We start from the raw sequence: 20,988 nt of genomic DNA on the forward strand, positions 1-20,988 counted from the left end.
GGCCCAAAACGGGTTGATTCTTTTTAATAAATTTATGATCCCATCTACCATTAGAGCAGCGCGCACCTGAACCACCCCCCTACCTGGTGCGCTGACGCATTCATGCTGGCGTCCCGTTAGTTCGTATTAATGTTCTCGGTTGCCGCAAGCGAATCAATCGCACCTCTCCCCCTAGCTGTGAATTTCCCGGGAGGTGCCTTATTATTTGCTTGTGCCGGGCTAGATTGTTGTGCCCAGCAAGGCGTGAAACACTGGTTTCACGATTCCGCACTACTGATTTCTGTTCTGACTGACTACAAAATGAATGAGTTTTAAGATGGAGTTTGCAAAAAGTGAACTTAATAAATGGGGAAGATTTGTGTCCATGTCCATTAAGGGGGTAGCAATATCATAAGTTAAATCAAACGGTGTTTTAGTTAAATTTTATAAATGTTTTGATGTATCTGTTTAATCGTAAACCTTACTTGAAGTTCTTGAGACATTCGGTTCAGTTTTTCAGGCACTCCAATGTGTAGGAGATGAATGAGAAAATTATCCAATATCTTGCTTTTATGTATTTCTCTTTAATGCATTACTTTAATCCTCTTCTCGGATGTATTCGTTAATGAAAAATAGCTTCACACTTAGTTCAATGATTTTTAAGACAAATAACCATAAAACATTCTTATAGTCGTCGGCCAGTCTAATGTGCCAAGACGACAGGTTCATGTATCGTTGGAGCGACGAGACACTAATGATATGTTTAAAAATATCCCAACGCTTTAAATCCCATCATGAGGAGTGTTTTTTTTTTGTATTTTATTTTATTCATGACTACTCCCCTGTACATGTCTAGAGCAGTTTGGTTTAATTTTGTATCACTCTTGTTCTGACAAGATACAAAAATCGTTCCCATCTTGTCCAGCTGCAACGATTCGCTACACCACGCAGTTGCAGTTTGTCACTGTATCGATGGTGTTTGGTAGTTTGTTTGTTTTGATTAAGATTTGAAATTGTATTTTCGTACGCAACAACATTTTCTGCTGGTCATGAACACTCTTCCATCTTCTTGGTTTCGCTTGCGCACCCAAAACGCTGGTCAAAGTTTATTGACATTTCCCTTTGATTGCGATCGTCGTCTCGCAACACTTAACACCAATAAGACGCGGGCACGCAATTTTTATGCGAATTCTTTCGGGTGTCGGGTGGATGTGTCATTTGGTGTGCATTATGGCGTGAAGCAAAACCAAAAACACAAACTCCACGTGATGTGATCTTGCGCGCACACTCCATTATGGGTGAGATCGATGAATCATGAACGATGAAGCGGCCGTGTTTGAAGTTGCCGTTTTTTTTCTCTTTTGTTTTACAATATAAAAATGTTGTTTATTTATAGCATCGCGATGAAATTGGATGACAAAAGGTGCGATGAGTTTTTCATGAGGAGCTTAATCGATGAATGAATTTTTACACTACGTCGTCTTGCTTCGATTTTTTAAACGATCGTAATCATTATAACTCATCTATACGATAAAATATTACCTAATAACATGTATCATTTTTACAGGTATAGTTACGAAGACAATTTTGATTATAAGGCATTAAGTAATAAATTAGGTTTAATTTTTGCAAAAATGCATTCAACAACAGCAGAGTTCTTATTGGTTTATCATTTTTTTTCTAAAAATATAAATATAATGATATAACATCAGATACCTTGAAATCAATAAAGCTTTTAAGTTACAACTCAACAAAAGCAGTGAAAATCCCCGAGGCAATCGTTACATTTGCTTCCTCTGCACCGTTATCATAGGCCACCGGAGACAAAACTTCAGACACAAAGGGAGCTACAGTCGTCAATTACTTCATTAAACATTCATCGGTACATACTCCGTGTGTGCCGTAAGGCGATTTAAATTGCTATCTAGCACATAAGTGAATATGTAACGTTGGATAAAGCACATTCTGTGTTGCGACTCCATCGAATGGAGAATAAAATCCCTCTGGGTCTGAGGGCCATTCTTTCATTAGAAAAGCTCAGAAAACAAATCTCATTTACAGTCGGTAAGAGAGCTCATGCACGCATTTATTATAATTGCATTCTAGCTGCACAAGTGCATAATGATGAAAGTTGATTAAATTCATTGCTGGATAGCATTTCTTGGAATGTTCAAAAGTAATGCGTGATGAGCATGCGATTGAGGTTTTGTTAATGTAAACGATTATTTGCATATTTATTGTTTAGATTTATGCTGTCTGAGCGAATTGCAAATGGCCTTTAGAAATGAGTGAAAAAATAATCAATAAATTGCATTTTGCTTATTAAGCTCTTAATAAGTTGTATTGAAGTGTCTCTGCAAAGTTTGAATATTTTTTCTTGGCCAATATTGTATTATTAACATAGTTCAAGGTTGCAGCTAGGTGCGCACAATTCGTGTTTCGTGTGTTTATTTGAGTATTCCTTCGCGAATATGGCATTGCAATAGGAATAAGCACCGACAAAAAAGGCCACGACCCAGTTTTGACTAAGCCCAGCACAATTGATGACTGCATGCATTTGGCCAATCGCATGTGACAGCAGCAGCAAGTACCAGTAGGCAAAACTGGGTGGGAAAGTAGTAAAAATCAACTCAAAATAAATCGATGGCGTAAATGTTAATTTTGCCCAAAAGAAGACACTGCCTTTGTGGTTCGTTTGTGGGTTGTTTGCATTTTTAAAATGTTCAATTAGCAGTATGACCTTTAGGAACGTGTAGAGAGTTGAAATAGATTCATTAAAATGGTGCTTGTTTGATTTTAATCTTTTCCAAGATTAATTTTCATGTACATTGAACATGGTACTGGGGAGTTTGAAATTTCCTTCCAGCGTACTGTAATGGAACTGTCAAGGTTTGCACGTAAAACTTCCATCAGCATTCGTTAAATTGAAACAATAACATATTCTTGTCCCGGACGATAACAACGCCCCAGCTGTTGTCAAATCTGCACAAAGAAGGAATTGGCTGTCGCAGTCCGGGGTTTGATATTAGTGCTTCAATCCATTTACGGTTACAACCAGTCATGCAATCAGATGCAGCCCGAATGCTTGCGACATTCAGTTGCAAATTGGCTGCATTATAGCAATGAGGAAACGATGTAAATTTGTGATTTCCATCGCAGAAATGTCTTGTTCCCGTTAGTGGTAAAACACGTACACACCACTTCGTACACTGGCTGCAAGTGAATAATTCTTTGCCATTTCGCGCTCTCAGTCACGAGCACGGAATGATGGGATGTATGAAGGAACTCCTGGAGGAATACGCTTTTGGCAACACTTCCCATCGTTGTGCTGTCGTACGCCATAAATGGATTATGCCGAAAATATTATCACGTACCATCAGTCTAATGAGATTGCGAAGAAAGTTAGTGAATTGAAAATTGTCATTTTAAAATTGCCTTAGTTTTATTGGGGTTTATTGTATTACTTACCTCATTCAATGTTGACATTAAATGAAGAAATTACATTTGGTTGTGGTTTGTGCTGGAGTCTTTCTGTTGTACTTTAATCACATTAATTTGTGGACTTAAACGATGTTACATTAGTCGTAGTGATGAACAAAATTTTATTTTTCCTGAAGTCGGAGTAATCCATTTCCGGAATTGACTCTGGATTAATTAATACGAATGTATTAAAACTGTTTAAAGTTATCGATGACAACGAAGCTTATTGAAAAACTCATTTGAAAATTAGGGATTTATTCCGGTGTCGACGGTGTTGACTCCAGATTTTGTTGAAGTCGAATCCGGTGCTCCAATTTCTTTACACATCTTTTCTGTAGTAATTTTTTTATAGAATTTGATCTTGGTCTTAAAAATTCTTTGTTAAGTATTCACGGATAAAATCGTCTAAAAATCATTGAAGTTGTAGTAATGCGTTAAGTAAACTCAAGAGTACCCTTAAACACTTTTGTGTTTGCAGAATAACTTACGGGTTTATATGCATCTGCCGTAAGATGGCTTATTTGCATCAATTAAATGCGAAAGTTCGGAACCAGATTTGAACCACGATCTTCGCTGGGCAGAACCGAATGCATAGGCACGAGTCCACGGGTTCTTCGGATTTTAAGGTGGTAAAAGCCTAATATAAAACATAGTTTGCCCTAGAAAAAAGATGTTTTATTTCCATCAATATAAGTAGTCTTTTCTATTAACGGTATTGTTGAATTGATTTTGACCATAAGCACTTAATTAGTTAGCGTTAAAAATCCATCGCTTCATAGTTTTATGCTCATATAGTGTTTTTTAATTTGGTAGCATTAATTCCAACCATTTGTCTCTGCATATTTTATTGTTTCACCATTCATGATACAGAGTGCGTGAGTTCGTTAGATTTTCCATTTTCTCCCCCATTCATTTGAATAAAGTGAAATCGATCCGATGCTGATCATGGGAAAATTCGTTCAGCTTTTCTACGTTCACTTGTCGCCAATTTTTGTTTTTTTTCTTCACATCACAACCATTAATGTGCTTTCTTCATTCAAGCTGAGCTAATATTTTGCTTCGTACACTTCAATCGAAACAAAACTCTACTGCTACAGAGAGAGCGTTCGGCATAGTTTAGGACATACTTTCCAATGCAAGATCAAACCAGAATTAGAGTCTGGGTAAAGTGGTGCATAATTTCTGTTGTGTTAATTGCTGTAGCACCGGTTAACTATAAACAGCCTCATGGTGAGAAAGCAATTCAACGAACGAAGGCCCATGCGGAGATGAAAAACAAGCAAGGTTGTGGGAAACGCATTCGCAGCTAGGGTTGAAGTTTTTGCTGAGTGCATTCAAAGCGAAGCAAAAGATTTATTGATTCAAATTGAGTTTAGAGGTTTTTGTAATGGGAAACATGCTTACGGTGAAAACATTACTTTCTATTTGATCGGAGCTGACACATGTTCGCAACGTTTGTCGCATAATTTCAACTCGTCCAATGAAGCATAGAATGTTTGAAACATTTGTCTTTTTCTTGTATAAATTGTAAAATTATCATTGTCTGTATCATAATGACAAAAAAGGAAATAGCAGCAACGGATATACATCTCATACGCAATACTTTTTCTTTCGTCACCTTTCACTTTCCCATAATTTGTTCGAGGAAACGATGATGAAACGCATCAAAATGTGCATTCCCTGGTGGGAGTGAGAAATTGCAGTTGGGCTCTTTGGTGGGTGTGTCAAACTTACATGATACGATCCGCCCGGTCTTCGGTTGATCTCTTCCGTGCATTCACTAATTTTGTGCGTTGCTTAATTAGTCTGTTGAAAACTCTATTTAAAAAAAAACACATAAAACCGTGATCTTGTTGGTAACTTTTTTTCTATGACAAATTGTTGGTGGAGGGAAAAGTCAGCTTGAATTTTCCGTTATATTTTTTTCCATTCCAATTAATTTACCCACAAGTTTTTTCTCTACTGAAACGAGTGAAGTATCTTATCCACATCAAATAGCTTATGTATTAGTAGTCCGATACGAGGGTAAAAGGTTCATTTCATCTACACTGACTTCTACTGGTGGAAAACTAGCTTATTACGCTAGATTTTGAGTTGATGATCATCATATCATTCCCAGATCGCTTGGGGATTTTTCCCCCGGTGGTCGTTTCTTTGGTCGTCTTCTGCACGTGGCAAGCCTAGGAAATGAATTTTCTGATTACGAGGAATTCTCACCCACAGCCAAAACTATTACTTGAAGAGGAAAACCGAAATGGGGAAATAGATAAAACGTATTTATTTGCTTCAGCTGTTACCCTGGGGTGTGTGTGTGTGTAGTAGAAAAAAAAACAAACGTTTCTGACAACCCCGGGATTTGTAGCCACAGCTTAATGAGTCTCCTGCGTCATCGAAGCCCAGATTCAGATGCTCAGAAATCGCGGGGAATTGTTTGCTGCATCACATCTTGCGTTTTTATTAGCCTCTGATCGGTGGCAGAGCGGATTGTATTCGAGTTCCCGCGTAAGTACGGCTGATTGGGGCATCATAATAAGTGTAATGTGTGTATCTTTTTCTTTTCTTCCATCTGTAATGTTTCTTTGGTGCGTTTGATGCTGATTAGCTAGCTTATTGCGCTGGTTTATCCCACAAACAGAGGGAACTAAATGTTGGTGACTTCTCAAAGAGCGCTTTGAATGGGGAGGGAGTACCTGCTTTCGATCGTGGAACTTTCGGAAGTAGTTAAATAGTCAAGACAAACTTATTTACGAGTTGAAAAGAGTCTTTACGTTAATTAGATCGAGATGAAAAGTTATTTTTAATCTTTATTGTCAGTGCGTTACAAAAGGGCATCCCTAATTACAGATGGAAGCTGCTATATTTAGGAACTCTGACTAGTTTTGCTCAATTTGGATGTATTGTTGTGCGACTATTAATTAGTTCATATGTTATCACACGACTGTACTTATCAATACTAGTTAAATACATTATAGCGATAGAGTTGTTTTGTCTATGAAATTTGAAGTGATTCACTTTTGAAGCATATATTCCGATCTTTATTCTCAAGACGTTTCTACACAATGGAGATATGTGGTGTAACTCCTGGAAGTAAGGAAGGAAGAGTAATTATAACCTCACACCTTGATTTGGTAATGTGCTCGGTTTTTTTCTCGATGATACAGGAACCACAAAACCTTTGCATAATGCAGAAGACACGCGATCGTTTCGCGTGTAGAACGAATGTTTCACTATCAGCCCACAAAAAAAACTTACACTTGTCGTGCTTTTTGTTTTAAGTCCATTTTTCCCTCCCTTTTCGCATGTGGGAGTATTACTTCCTCGTGGCTTCGCATGATCAACTCGCAACAGATCGACTTTTTTCCGTGTGTTGTGTTGATCAGTATCGCGGGTGTACGGCTACCTTCACCACCGGCGGGCAACATGAACTCCGTGCCGTAATGATGTATCCACCCTCAAATCAGCCCCAGTCAGCACCCGAATTAGGTAACTTAGCAAAGAGAAAACAGCACCGATCACCTGTGTGCGGTAGCAGTAGTGTAAAAGCCATTGCTCGGCGCAAAAACCCTACCTAGCAGCGGAGAAAGAAGGAAACGGTATGGACGACTCTAATGACACACGAACGTACACTGGATAAATGGTTTCGAAGACTGAGTGAATTAAATCGTGTACTGGAGGGTGGATTACCGGGACTTCTTCGGTGGGTTTTCTAATTACACCTAATCACGGAGTCAAGAGGTCGTTTCGCTTGATTAGTGTCGCTTGAGTCGCGAAATTGGTTTGCTCCGTGTTGTATTCTTCAGCTTCTCTAGTGTTTCTATCTACTTCCATCCTTCTCCAATTAGAGATGACCATTTATGTTAACGCACTTGATTGACCGTGTTAAAGCGAACGAGTGTCTTCCTGTTATTTCTTTATGCTGCATTATGAAGGTGGAGTTGATAGTAATTTAAAGTGAGAATATGTTAATTTAATTTCATGTAGAATTATGCATAATTCTTATGCTTTCTTTTAATGTCTTTAAAGAAGAATTTACTGTAGTATCACGTTAAACACAACTTATTACTTATAGAAGATCGTAAACAACACGCAGACTTAGACATGATTTCCAGCACTACAAAACAACAGCACCACATCAGTACAGATTGATGGCTTCAGATAGTCCATCAATTAGTGGCAACAAATTGTACAAATTAGTGTCATGTTGTGTGATCACGACTCTTCCCCAATACGTCTGTCCCATTCGTCTGAAGATCCACGACATATGCATCTTAAGCGACACCCGGCATATGTTAATGCCGCCGTAATACTGCAGGAGATTCCATTGCAAGTCGCGCAATGATGCAACCCAACTATTCCGGCGAGCATCGCGCGATCCTCGACATCTCTCGATATGGGCATCATTTTGCCTTCGGTTTGATTTTACCTCATCTGCTTCGGCGACACACGAATGCAGGGAACGGAGTGTTTGGCACTTTGCGTGTAAGAAGATTCATGTGATTGCATAAATTGTCGCGTGCGGCTGTTGTTGTTGAAGCAAATGGCTTCATTGATTGGTCGCGTATCATGCGCCATAACTTCGTGGTGTTCGTAGATGCGTGGATGTGGACTGTTGTGGAATTTACTCTCGCTTTCGAAAACATGAAGTTGCCTGGTAAACAAAGATGCAGTTAGTTAGGATGCTTTGAGAGCTGTTCCAAAGTAAATGCCACAGAAGAGATCATGAGTAAACAGGCTGCTTCAACAGCGAACAGCATTGAGCAAACAAACTTAATTTTTTGTGTGGAAAACCTGGAGTCGCTTCTATTGTAAGCGCCGCTATCGCTATTACCCAAGAAGGTTGAAAATAGGTTAGACGTGTTCAAATATTTGGGGAAGATTTTTGTGCACTTACTCCCTTAAAACGGTAAGATATTACAGTACTCAACCCAGTAAATTGAGTCGTTGTTTCAATTTTCAAGAAAACGGGTGGATGTTTGCCAATTTTCTTTTCCAAAGTTTCAGTCATTTCCGGTCACGGTGGTTGATGCTGTGTTCCATCGACCGTCCAAACACAGCCAACATTCACCAATGTCTAACACCAATCGAAATGGTCACAAAATGGCATAAATCCTTACTTCCTCCATTCGTTCTCTGGCTAAAGTTTTGTTGGGCAATGTCCGAACGTAGTATATTCCGGTGCCGGTAGACTTGCTCCAGACAGCGTTAGGTTTTTGGGGTGGGAAGGTATCAACGATCTCCTAAATTACCGTGTCGAAGGAATTATGGTGACACAACTTGGTTGCTGCAATGACACAGCACCGGTGCATGGACTGACTGCTGTGTGGAAGAACGAACCATGGTACCATTTTGTCAACGGTTTTTCCCACCGTAGTGCTACTGGAAAAGTAGTACAAACCTGACTTTCCACTGTGTGGTGCAACTGTCTAGATCTAGAGCAGATAAGGAGGGGGGAGAAAGGTAACGAGTTAGCACTACATACCTGGTCACTACTATTCTACCGCGAAATAGACAGAATGGATTTTGATTTGATACTGGAGAGAGAGATGGAGAGAGGAAATGGGAGTTTAAGAAAAAAAATAATCCCAAATACAAAACCAACAATCCGCCCAACCAGCTATTCTTCCTATCCACCAACAACCGTTTGTGAGGTCACTTTCTATGGCATCAGTCTCTGGGTGTTTGTTGTGGGACAGTTTTGTGAAAGGACAGGAAATTAGACTTTTCACGTGCGTGTGACGTTTGGTAGGAGAGTTACAGTTTACTTTTCACATCCATTTCAGTGGGCAAATGCTGATGCTGGGGTCCGTTGTGTTTATAAATCTCGGACACATTAACCGAGCCAGTTAACCACATTGGTTGAGGTTGACTTTTGGGGGATTGAGTACGAGATTTCGAATGAATTTAAGTTTTATGAGTTCAAAATTTTCAAAACATGTAAACCCGTAATAAAAAGACGCTCTTTTCATTCCCAGAACTCAAAATAACAACAACTACAATTTCCATTAATGTAAAAAGGGTGAAAACAAATCATCGTAAAAGATGCTTTAAAACAACAAACGATATCCATTGCATGGTATCTGATACAACCATGGTAACAATGGTCGAGTTCCCAAACTTTGTCGACACATTATAAAGTTTATTTCGATTTTAAATCTTTTTATGTAATTATACCCGCCGAAGCATTGTAAAAGATCATTGACATTTGCACCGAATGGCTTCGTTTAAGGTTCTGTTGGACCAGAATGTACCAACTAATTCGATTAAGCTTTTCGGTTTCGGTCAGCGCAAAGAACCACCGCAACCTCGGAGCAAAATGTAGTGACAAAGTTATGCTGATTTTAAATCTAATTTTGTGAAATAACTTAACCTTCCATCGTAAAAACTATCAAATAACGCATTGTTGGTAATTGTGTTTTTCCCCTACCAATTCTTAAAGATAAGCTACGGTAAAGTCTTCGCTATGTCGTTGAACTTTGGCACTGAAGTTGCAGCAGAAACAAGTGGATGATGATCGCCCGCCAGCCAACCGAGTGTCAACTTTCGCCCGGAAGTTTTACATTCCTATGTTTGCTTTTTCTCTCTTTGGTTTTCGGTTCCTTTTGCGTGTTTTGTGCTGTTGTAACCATTACTGTTCCGTATGGTGTACGGAATACTTGCGCTTCTGGGACGGGATTTTTTTTAGTTTTGCTTCGTTTTAGGGAACTTCCATCAAGTACAAACAGTCGTTATAACTGTCCGGATATGTGAGGTGACTTATGCGTGCACCATCTAAGGTGTAGTGGGTTAATCAGGCGAAGAAAAAATGCAAACCAATCGACCATAAGCACAATGCATTGTACGGAAAGTCCCGCACATATATTCACGCGTATGCGATTTGGGTACTAGAGAAAGTGGAACGATTGCGTGTGTTTTTCCCCGTTTTTTTTAAAGGTTTTTTTAGCTTATCAAATCGATCGATAATGTTGTAGTTGGTTGTTGCACGCTGCTTTCGTTTATTGCAGCACGTTTTTTCCGGGATCGTCTTGTTTTTCTTCAGTCTAACATCAATGGTCAATGTTAGTGACGTGCGTGAAAAAGTGAAATTGGTGCGTGTGTTTGTGATGAAAATTGCACTCATCGATTTTGCCACCGTGGGGGGTGCTTTCGTACATTCACGGTTAGGTTGCTTCAGAGGTCGTTCGATTGATGTGAAAGAAGAAACGTTTAAGAGCAATATAAATCTCAAACATTGTTGCATCTGCACTACAGGGAAGGTGATGGGTTCCGCTTCTCACTATCAATGTGTCTGGAGTGTTGATTGAGATACGTATAAGAGACAGTGTCTGGATGCCGTTTTAGCCTTTGCCAGCATTTCGTCTGACGATGACTCACTATTTCTGGACTGGGAAAGTTATATTTCCCTGGAGCGCTCACCCCATGACATGCAACACTTGTTTATAGCGGGCATTAGTATAAATCCATTTGTGCCTCTATCAACCTCTATCTCGAAGATTCAGTTCCAAGATCCATCCATAAGCACATGAGGAAATTTTGGAAAAGAAATGTCCAAATTAGTCAGGAAACATAATACTTAAAAGTCGACGACAACAATCTATAGAGAGAAGGAGAAAGAAGGAGAGAGTTCGACCAAAAAGCACCAACTTCTTAGGAGAGTATTAAAAATAGGAATAATGATGGTTTTATTTTTTTTTTAGAGTAGGTCTACTTCAAGACCTTTGGGGTCCTCAGATCGTTTGGAGCTGAAAGGTTCCAAGAATAGAGCCCCAGCATAGCTGTCAAGTGTCGTTTTTTTTCTGGTGATGTTGATCACTGATGGAGGCTAATGTTGTTCAAGCAATATCGATTATAAATGTGCTCTCAAGGGAATGGGTGAGCAATTATGAAAAGTGATGAAATATGTGTCAACGACGGTTGTCATCGCTGGACAAAAGATTCGACAATGCTTTTCCGAATGCATCACGATGTTGTTGAACGTGTGGCATACAATCAACTGACTTAAATATATGATGATTGACAGCATCCATATGTTGTGTGCTTCATGCTCCACACTTCAACTGAATTAATACAGAAATTCTACGTTGCCACCCAGGGTAAGCCCAATATTTAGTTCTATCTTCTTTCGGTACTTTGGAAAGTAAAAGTTAACAGCAGGTTTACATCATCCTGCTCTAATCTTCCAATTTTAAAAGTGTTAATACTAATCATACGCTTCCTATTGTAGGAAAATAAACAGTATTTGGTACAATTCCCTTTTGCAACAACCAACGCAATTTACATGCGGCACGAATTTTTTGATCAAATTCCTTCCTTTCTCTCCGTTTGCGTATGGGCGCCATAATTACACACCCAAAAAAAAAAAAAGAGTGAACATATCTTGGTCGGTGTGAAATTGGCCACTCAAAATGAATAGGTGTGTAAGAAGAAAAAAAAATCCCCACAACAAAACGTATACCTCTCCATACAGTGCCCTCCTGGTGGGGGATTTTTTACCTTTGCTCTCCTTTTCACTTACTTTAATGCTCTTTAATTAACATATTTTCATCAAAACTTTCACTCAATACAGCCCCCCGTTCCCGCCACGGCAAAAGGTGCCACGTGATGATGTTTGCATCTATTTGTTTTCCTTCTGTGTGTGTCTTTTTAGCGTTGTTTGCAATTTGCCTTTAATTGCCTTTCTCAAGGGTGGCGTTAAAATTATTCAATTGATTGTTTTTCGCTTTTTTTTGGCTGTCGTCTGTTTGTTGTCCGGAACAGATCGAGACCAGTATTCGTTTGTTGAATGGATGATTTGCAATGCGGATAGGTCAGATGAATAATGTTAATGTCCCATGCGTCGTAAAAGATTAGGGGGCGAATTTTAATGTCACGCAAATTAAATTGTTTGTAAATGACAGTTAAATGGAACATCGATAAAAGGTGCCGTGGAACTTGGGCTTACTTTTTCTCTTTAATTTAAAATACGACAATCTTTTCATTGTTAGCTGTAATTGATGAAGATAAATATTTGAGACTCGGTAGAATAGTTTACACCAAGAAGCAAATGATGGACGACTGATTTATAATCATTTTCTTTTAATTAATTACCAGTTGAAAACAGTGTGATTATCATCAAACCCAAGATATCGCTTAAAGATCATTTAATAAGCAACCAATTAGTGAGATGTACACAGAAATACTTGTAACCCACGGAAACGGCTGTTTCGCATGCTTTTTTTGGGTCATAACTTGATTCCCCCGAAAAATCTTGAAGATTAATATTTAGATGAGAGAGACATTGCATTGCATGCATTGTGATTGCTATAATGTATCAACATACAAGTAAGTTGTATTGATTCCGCATCATAAAACACTTTCTCTCTCAGCTGGACATAATGTATTCCGTTTGCACTTTGCCATATTTGAACATCCTTGTTGTGTTGATTTTTATTTTATTGCAAAAATGGAATTCGTGAAAGTTTTTACCTCAACAAGGGGAGCTTCACATTGAAAGGGAATGTTCATCGTAACCCTACATAGAAAACACGAAACAAAAATTGCAAAAAAAGTATTGACAGAAGCAAATTTTACCCCCACAATGAGCATAAGTTACTGTATTAAGTTGGAATAAATAAAAAATCCAATATATGCAAGATTTCAATAAGATGCTTTCATGAACAGAAATTTCAACTCCGAAAATGCTAGAAAAAAGGCTTTTATGGTAAAATATGATTAAGAAGCCGTTTTACGGAGGCGCCCCTTGAAGCATATTTCGGGATGCATTTGGATGCGATTGTTGCCCAACGCGTGGGACGATAGGTGTGAAGAAAGGCGTCCTCGTGATGATTGGATTTTTGGATTGTAGCCTCTGTGTTCCGCCTTCGCTGGTTGTGGCACGTTGAAAGCACATGTTGTTTTTGACATAAATCGCTGACGCTGTGTTGTGAGTCATGTGGAGTTCAGAAGTGGGAAAAAAGTGAATGACCCGTGGCCGCAGCATTTGTGTGGGCGTTTACATGGCTTGAAAGTGAAATCTCAAGCTTCGGATGCATCCTACGTAAGATGAAACCTAGTGGTAAGAACATCGCAAGAAGGCCTAAAGAGGGTAACGCGTATCTTTTACCTAGTTTGGCACTTTTTATACGATCAAATTTCAATTCACTCGTAAGTCACACCTTATAAAAATTATTTCAAAATAAAATGCAACGAAGTTAGGAACAAAAAAATGATATTCAAATGTGCTAATATTAGTTGAAATTTGTATGTATGACTAATTTTCGGAATTTTCTCACCCAATGATGCAATGGCACCGTTTGTGTTATGAAGGTCTTATGAGATCATCGTCTTCTGTACGGTCACCTGGTTGGGGTTTGCTTGGACACTTAGATGGCGTCACGGCGAATCTCCCCGTCTTGGTCAGCGTTCTCTCACGTGGTAGGGAGTGTCAACCAAATTGACAAATTGGTTTCGGCTTTCGATAGTCAACACTCACGGAAAGACGCAAATAGGCAGTCCGCAACGCCTTGATATCAAGAGTTTCAAGAGTTCCTTACAAAGAAAAAACTGCATTTGTTAACGCGAGATTTACGTGTTCGAGGATTAAGCATTTAATGTGATGTATTTATATGAAAATTGTTCTCTTGAATGGAATGTCAATTTTAATTTAATAAATAAAATGTGGCGGACAGATATTGTTGGACATATTGAAAGAGTCTCGAGACTTGAGAGTCTTGAAGTCTACAAGATTTTAATTTTACTCGATCCATCCACTTTGCGACTGAAATAGTTTTACGTCCACAAAACCATTCTTTTACATTCATCCTATGCCGTACTCACCCTAATGCTCCAAATGCATCGAACTGCATTGACATTTTGCTTTCGGGTATACAGCATCCCAAAGCGAGAAGAGAGACACGACACGACGTTCTACCACACCGTGTAGTGCATTTTTCATTCGATCGTATTCATCCCATGGGGTATAAAATGTTCTTCATCCCGCTTTTCGGATAAGCTGCACACTGCAACACGCCGTGCAGTTGCATTAGAAGCGGCCCGAAATAGAATGATCTATTTTTAAGTACCTGTGTGTTACTGTTGCGTTATAAGGCGGGGTTTTTCATGAGTATTTTTTCTGTCTTATTTTTACATTTGTGCGTAAAGATTTTTTTTAAAAAACGATCTACTGATGTTGCGCTCTTTTTTAATTAAATTAAAGTTTTAGTTTTGATTTAGTTTCAAAGAAAAATGTAATAGTGAACATGCAATTAATGATAAGAGCACAACGTTTAATTGACCTTTTGCGCAAAACGTTGGTGGATTGGATAACGATTTTTCATTATTTACCCCTTGGTTTACCAACAGTGCTATAAAGGAAAACGCCGCAAATGACCTTTTGCCTTCGTCCTAAAACAAGAACAAAAGATGACATTCTAATGGTAGCAAAGACACGCTACCACCCATCCGGGCTATCCAATTTCAAAGGTTCCTCGCAGTGGGATTCCGACAATGCACACACAAATGCACCGTTGTATATGCAGCTGAAGCGTGTAGAGATGTGATCTTTCCCATTGCCGAGAGTTGAGTGAAGTGCACAGATAATCAACATTGGATATATCTTGTCTTGTCGGGGATGATGTCTTTTCTGCTGTGATGGGTTGGTTTTTTAACACGTTCCACCAAGGCGGGGTGTGTAGAAGCTGTGGATAGGTTTTCGGGATCTAAAATTGTAGGAATTTTCCCCACACACGTCTAAGGTGTGCAAACGGCGGCAGACACGCACGTATGGTACACGTGTTGTGTGCTACATTTGGAAGATCTTTAACTCTCGTCGGGCGTTACGCTTCAATCTTGTCACCAACTTCCCGTCACAGCAAAGGGAAACACTCTATCATTAGATTTCCTTCTACTCCCGGACACAACGAAAGTACAATCCCACCCCAGTTTTCCTGAGTTCCCTGAGCGTTTGGTTTTTGTCGTGACAGTTTTTGCTACGTTTAAATTATAATGATTTTTCCACCGGGTCGATTCTCTTCTTCCTTGGCGCGTACAACTACTAGCGCTAATGGTTCTCTACCTTCCATCCGAACCCGAAGCATCAAACGACTCCTCACTAATGTGTGCACTATTTCTTTGCTTTTTATTTCCAGATTTAGAAGAATGTACGGAACAGCACGAAACCAAAACGCGCGCACACGATCGTCGTAGAATGTTCCGTTAAATTAACGAACTGCGAACGGTAATTCTCGCGACGGTTCTACGGAGCTATAGTGCCGGCATCTGAAACATACTGCAGTGTTGCCACGATTTCCCTTGCGGGTATGCGGGATTCTTCATTGGCTAGTTCTAGAGCATTGCGGATCACAGGACCACTGCGGCATAGATATTTCGGAACGGATATTGAGTCCACCCTTGGGAGGGTTTGTGCAAATGTCGTCGGTATGCGCTCTCCGAGGGGCACATAACGCTACTGGAAATTGTCGTGTGCTCTATCTGCTGCAAAAGAAAAGGCAAAAAAGACAGGTAGTCCCCTTCCAGAGCCCAAGCAGGATAGGACACTCTTCACACTTTCCCAGCAGTGCTCCAAATCCAACATCCGGTTAGGTTGTGTTTTATTTCAATTTTAGTAGGGATTCTACATCTACGTATGCAGCCTGTTCCGAGTGACGACCCCACAAGTGGAATGCTATTTGGGAGGGAAACTAAATAGCCCCAAGGCGGTGTTGTTGGCCGGCCCAACAGAAGCCGGTTTGCGTGTTAAGTTCTTTGAAACAGCTGCAGTCTGTCACAAGTGAAGTGGATTTTAATATTTCAGCAGTTTATCTTCATTTTTTTTGTGTCTTCGTTGTGTTGTCTTCGTGTTTAATCTGTAATTGACTTCCGTTTTTTCTTAAAATGCATTTTAAATACTAATTTTCTCGTTCTACTTCTTTGAAGAAATATAGTGTGTCCGGTGAATTTGTTTTTTTGTGAACAGTGTTTCTTGTGCTCTGTGATTTTATTCACTACATAGCTTGGTAAAGTTTTATACAATTTAATCACGAAAGTGTAAAATTTATTTGTGCGAATGTTTATGGGAGTGTGTGTGTGTGTTTAGTGTTTGTGAATAATTAATGGTGCGCGATAAGATTTGGCGCAGGCGACAGTAGTGGGCCGTTTTATATATATATATGCATCCAAATTTGGCCCGGTCGTGCAACTTCGTTCCTGCAACGACGGTGGCGAAGTACACGGCACGGTTTGAACTGGGCATCGGAGTGGTGTGTTGTTATTAATTCCTTCGGTTTACCTACCCTACCGGACCAGTAAACCGGCAGCAGCACGGGCCAAAACGTTAGCGGCCAGTACCGCGAGAAACTGAGACAGCGTGGCGATCTACTCTTCTGTCCCTGCGGTTGGAATATGGATAGAAGTGTAGATTCCATCGGTAGTTGCTCGCTTGATGTAGATGCTGATTCGACCGATTTTTCAGGTAAGCAATGGGAAGATTTATAATAAATGAAAACATGATAAAGGTATCTACCACAGTGATGTATTAATTATTGCAAGATATTAGGAGCTTTTATATGAAGTACTTTCTATAGATTCAACAATAGCTGTTGGTTCAAGGATTTCTGAGTATCAAATGTGAACAAGGTTCGTTTTAGACCAAATGTCATCCAAATTTGGAGTATTGTCAACGTACTCGTCTAATAATCTTGAAACTTTTATATCAAACATGACGCTTTGTTCAGACGAGAAGCGCAGTCGGTTCCAGACGGGGAGATCAGTATGAAAACAAATCAAGTCTCGTTGAAACAAAATTGTATTAAAATAACTATAAACTTGCACAGAGTTGTACAGGAGGATAGATAGCTCCAGTGACTAGAGAATGTACCAACGAAATACATAAAAAAGAACAAAACAAGACAACAACATAGAAATAGAAATAGTCTAGGCTTGGAGAATGAAGCACTTTGGCAACATAATGTGTATGTAGAAGATAGTTCATTCTATCCGGGTTCATACAGTTATAACCAACTGAAATATTGAATTATATAAAATGGAGCATCTCCAGATTATTCTATGTGTTTGTCCTCCTATACAAAAAAACGCGGAAACTGTTCTAAAAAAGATGAAATTGTGTTAATAAGCGTATACGAGTTAACGTCGTATGTCTTTATGAGATTTGTTAACCAAAAACTATCATGAGTTTCATAAACATCAAGAAATAACAGATATTTTTGTACTTCTCTATCTGTTTGATGTTTTATATCGTAATTCGGTTAGTAGCAATAATAATTGTGAACCACAAATCATAGTTTATGGCAATGCTAAGCTCACTTAACTAGCGCCATAAAAAATATTTCTTCTTACAAACACGTAAAACCAATCCCGGAATAATCGTAGCTCGTGGGCGTGTTGGAAATTCGTTTCCGGAGTAAGCAGGAAGCCATCTCTTCACGGTCGTATAGTGACCAAATGTGGCGGACCCGGTTTGATCAAATGAACAGCGTCAGAACGTAACATTCATCGAGAGGCAAAATTGGTTTTGTTGGTGGTCGAATCTCATCCCCCGATAAGGATGGGACCGGCAATCAACTTTCCGTCGCCATCGGTTTGGGGGAGTTGCAATTGTGCCCCGGTTGTTTGTAGGGGTGACATTGAATTTTCTACCAGAGCCAAACCGGTCCCGCCCTAAATACAGAGGCGCGGGTGTTTGGAGCTATATAGTAGATGATAAATCAAACACGAACACGGTCGAATGTTGGCAGTCTGCAAACACAAACATCATATAAAAGTGTCACCGAAATGAAGTGGCGATTGCCCAAAAAATTGGTTCACCCCCATTGGTTCGTAAAGGCGGCTACGATTGTTTGTTATTGCTCTTGAATTGGGGAATTCAATTGGGCACTATTGGGTCCATGGCGGAGGGGAGTTTGGCGAAGGATAAGAACGAAACACTTGCCACATTAGAAATGGAAGTGAGTGCGCAAAACGTCCCACGCGTTTCGCACGTGTCAGTCGTAGAATAAAGCTAGATCGTGGAATATCGACAGTGTGTGTCTACTCCCCACCATTTATCATTCTTCTTCTCCTTTATCCCTAACGTCATATGGACCGGAAACAGAATTACGAGGTGTACCGTCATCGTTTGTATATGCACCTTTGGTAAAAGCACCGCGTGATCGTACGCTTTGTGGTGGAGCATGTGGGATTGATTTCTTTTTTTTCTATAGGTTTTGTTATCCCCGGAATGGAATTTTGTGCTCTTACTTGCCTCAGTAAAGGCCACGTTTAAAAATGCGTGACATACACAGCTGAATGGTGGAGGTGAGCATTTGTGATTGTTTCCTTTGGCTCTTTTTTACTGGAGGAAATTCAGAATTGTTAATAAAAAAAATGGGGACAATACATCCTCAAAACCCCTTTCAAACTTTGTAGGCGAAGGTCAATGTCAAGCGGAAATTTTATTGTTTTGATGCTATTCGTACACGTGGGTAGAGTTTGGGGTTTTCCTTTCTTATGCAAAGTGTGTTTCGATTTGGATATTTCTTTCGAATTGATTATTTTCACTGGTAATACCATTGAGTAAAATTAGACAACAAATCGCGCTTCACCTTCATTTGTCTTCTGGACGAAAAACCTTTTTTTAATGGCTCACCTCCTCGAAACCACGGAAGCATTGCGCCTTTTCTCGCATGCAAATGGGGGGATGAAATTGGGTGATCCGTCTTGGGGGACTTGTTGCTAGTGACGTTTGAAAGATTGTTTTATAGCATGTCGAATAAAGTTCGTTCAACGTTTGAAGGAATATTTGTGGGCGTACGGAGGTTCCATTCAAACCATCAAGGACGCTGAAATTTAACATTTGTCCTCTTCAATTGTCGGGTTTCCAATGTTAGAGCCCGTTTTTCTATCGTGTCTGATAGTCGTAGTGTTTTGTTTCGTTTTTTTGTCTCCCGTAGTGTGTTGTTTATATGAATTTAATTATGCACGCATCTTGAATGTTTTATACCCCTGAAACACAAGGACAGAAAGACCTGTGCGATGGGTTCTGTTCGACAGACATTGTGTTTGTCGAATAAAGTGGTAGTTAAGCGTGTTATGCAAATGGGAAACGGAATATTCAAGCAGGTCGCACACAAAACTGGATCATCAGATTGGGGTTTTTAGAAGAATTTAAAGGTCTTACAAAATTTATGTATCATTCTGTGGAGTTTTTAGAATGTTGTATAAATCAAGGCAAATATTGGAAACAAATACAAATTGGTTGTATTTGAGGCAAAATAACCCAAATTTTTTACGCTATATTTTGAAGCAATTAGTATCCACATCGAGTGATGTATATTTATATTTCATGTATTGCGTTATTTATGCACTAGAATAGCTAATGTGTTTTTAATTAACTTTCGAACGAGGGCGTGTCAGGACATCATTAGCAGAAGCAGAAGAAATTCTTATTGCGCTGGATTCACATCAACTGGATGGAACTATACAACTGCAAACAAGAACGAAAAAATAAAAAGATAAATATATTTCTATTTTTAAGCATATTTTTTTAACTGTAACTTTAATAATTGTAGCCCATTTGAAGTGATTCTTGAAATAAAAAGTCCTCGTTTCGAACCATTAAATGTTAGAAATAGACAGATACACTCGTCTAATGCTCACCTTCGGTGCAGTCCGTCAACGGATACATCGTAATTAAAGCCCTCAGGTCGGTGTCCGGTTGCACATATGCTCCTGCTGATATGTTCGGCAGTACTCTGTCCACTAGCAAATGCATCGGCTGCTTGCGATTCTCAACGCATGGGAAAAAAACAAAACTGTCATCCGCTCAATCCGTCCCGTCGAGCGATTCGAGCTTTAATCCAGTGCATCACCCACTCGGTCTCACTGAAGCCCTAGGCAATAACTCCTCCGATTACTAGTCGGCCGCCGATATGTGCGTGAGTGTCGCGCCCGTCTGCGCGCATTGCGCCGGCAAACGCGTTACGTGTACGCGTGTATGCGTTGGTGTATACAAATGTCCGACGCCGACGCCGACGCCTTCTGATGCTGTTCGCGCGGCGGGTTAGTGTACAAGACGCGGCATTACTCCGCAGCAAGCGCTCATTTGCCGAGACGACGGACGCGAGTGGGTAGGTAATGCACACAGAACAAACCCCTTTCAAGGTAAAAGACAAACACTAGCGATGGACTGTGGTGAACGAATTTCCCTCCAGTGCGCTTAATCCCTTGTACGGGCGCCTCCATGCGACATTGCGTCATAGAAGAGAAGTCAAAGAAAAATGGGAGGTTGCTTCAGGGTGGAACTCTGCGAAAGCCAGGAGTAGAAAGAGCGGGAGTATCCGCGCGGTCTTGCGCGTGATGGTGGCTAAGGCCCCAACACAACCACTACGGCACGATCGCGTGCCGCTCGCGATAGTGTGTGCGGGCACTAGGGCAAGAGACGGCTTCCTAGTGCCGCACCGTCGAACAATCTGCTCCAATGTGCGTTCGGCAGTCGGTCCGAACGGTCGTGTCGATTTTTTCGGTGGCGAGTGATCAAACCGCCCAAGTAAAAGGGCTGTT

At 40.0% G+C, this 20,988-nt stretch overlaps 1 protein-coding gene across 2 annotated transcripts in view; it reads left to right on the forward strand.

The window, feature by feature from the left end:
* Positions 1-20,988, forward strand: part of LOC125764461 (uncharacterized protein DDB_G0283357-like) — a 35,449-nt gene that overhangs the window by 4,273 nt on the left and 10,188 nt on the right. The window contains exon 2 of one of the 2 annotated variants that reach the window (XM_049428739.1): positions 16,369-16,903. In XM_049428739.1, coding sequence (XP_049284696.1) covers positions 16,834-16,903 — 70 coding nt within the window. In that variant the 5' untranslated portion in view covers positions 16,369-16,833. The remainder of the gene's footprint in view (positions 1-16,368; positions 16,904-20,988) is intronic. The other variant, XM_049428740.1, reaches the window with a different exon arrangement.

The sequence above is a fragment of the Anopheles funestus genome, chromosome 2RL (genome assembly GCF_943734845.2).
Source record: "Anopheles funestus chromosome 2RL, idAnoFuneDA-416_04, whole genome shotgun sequence".
In the NCBI taxonomy this organism is placed as follows: Eukaryota; Metazoa; Arthropoda; class Insecta; order Diptera; family Culicidae; genus Anopheles; species Anopheles funestus.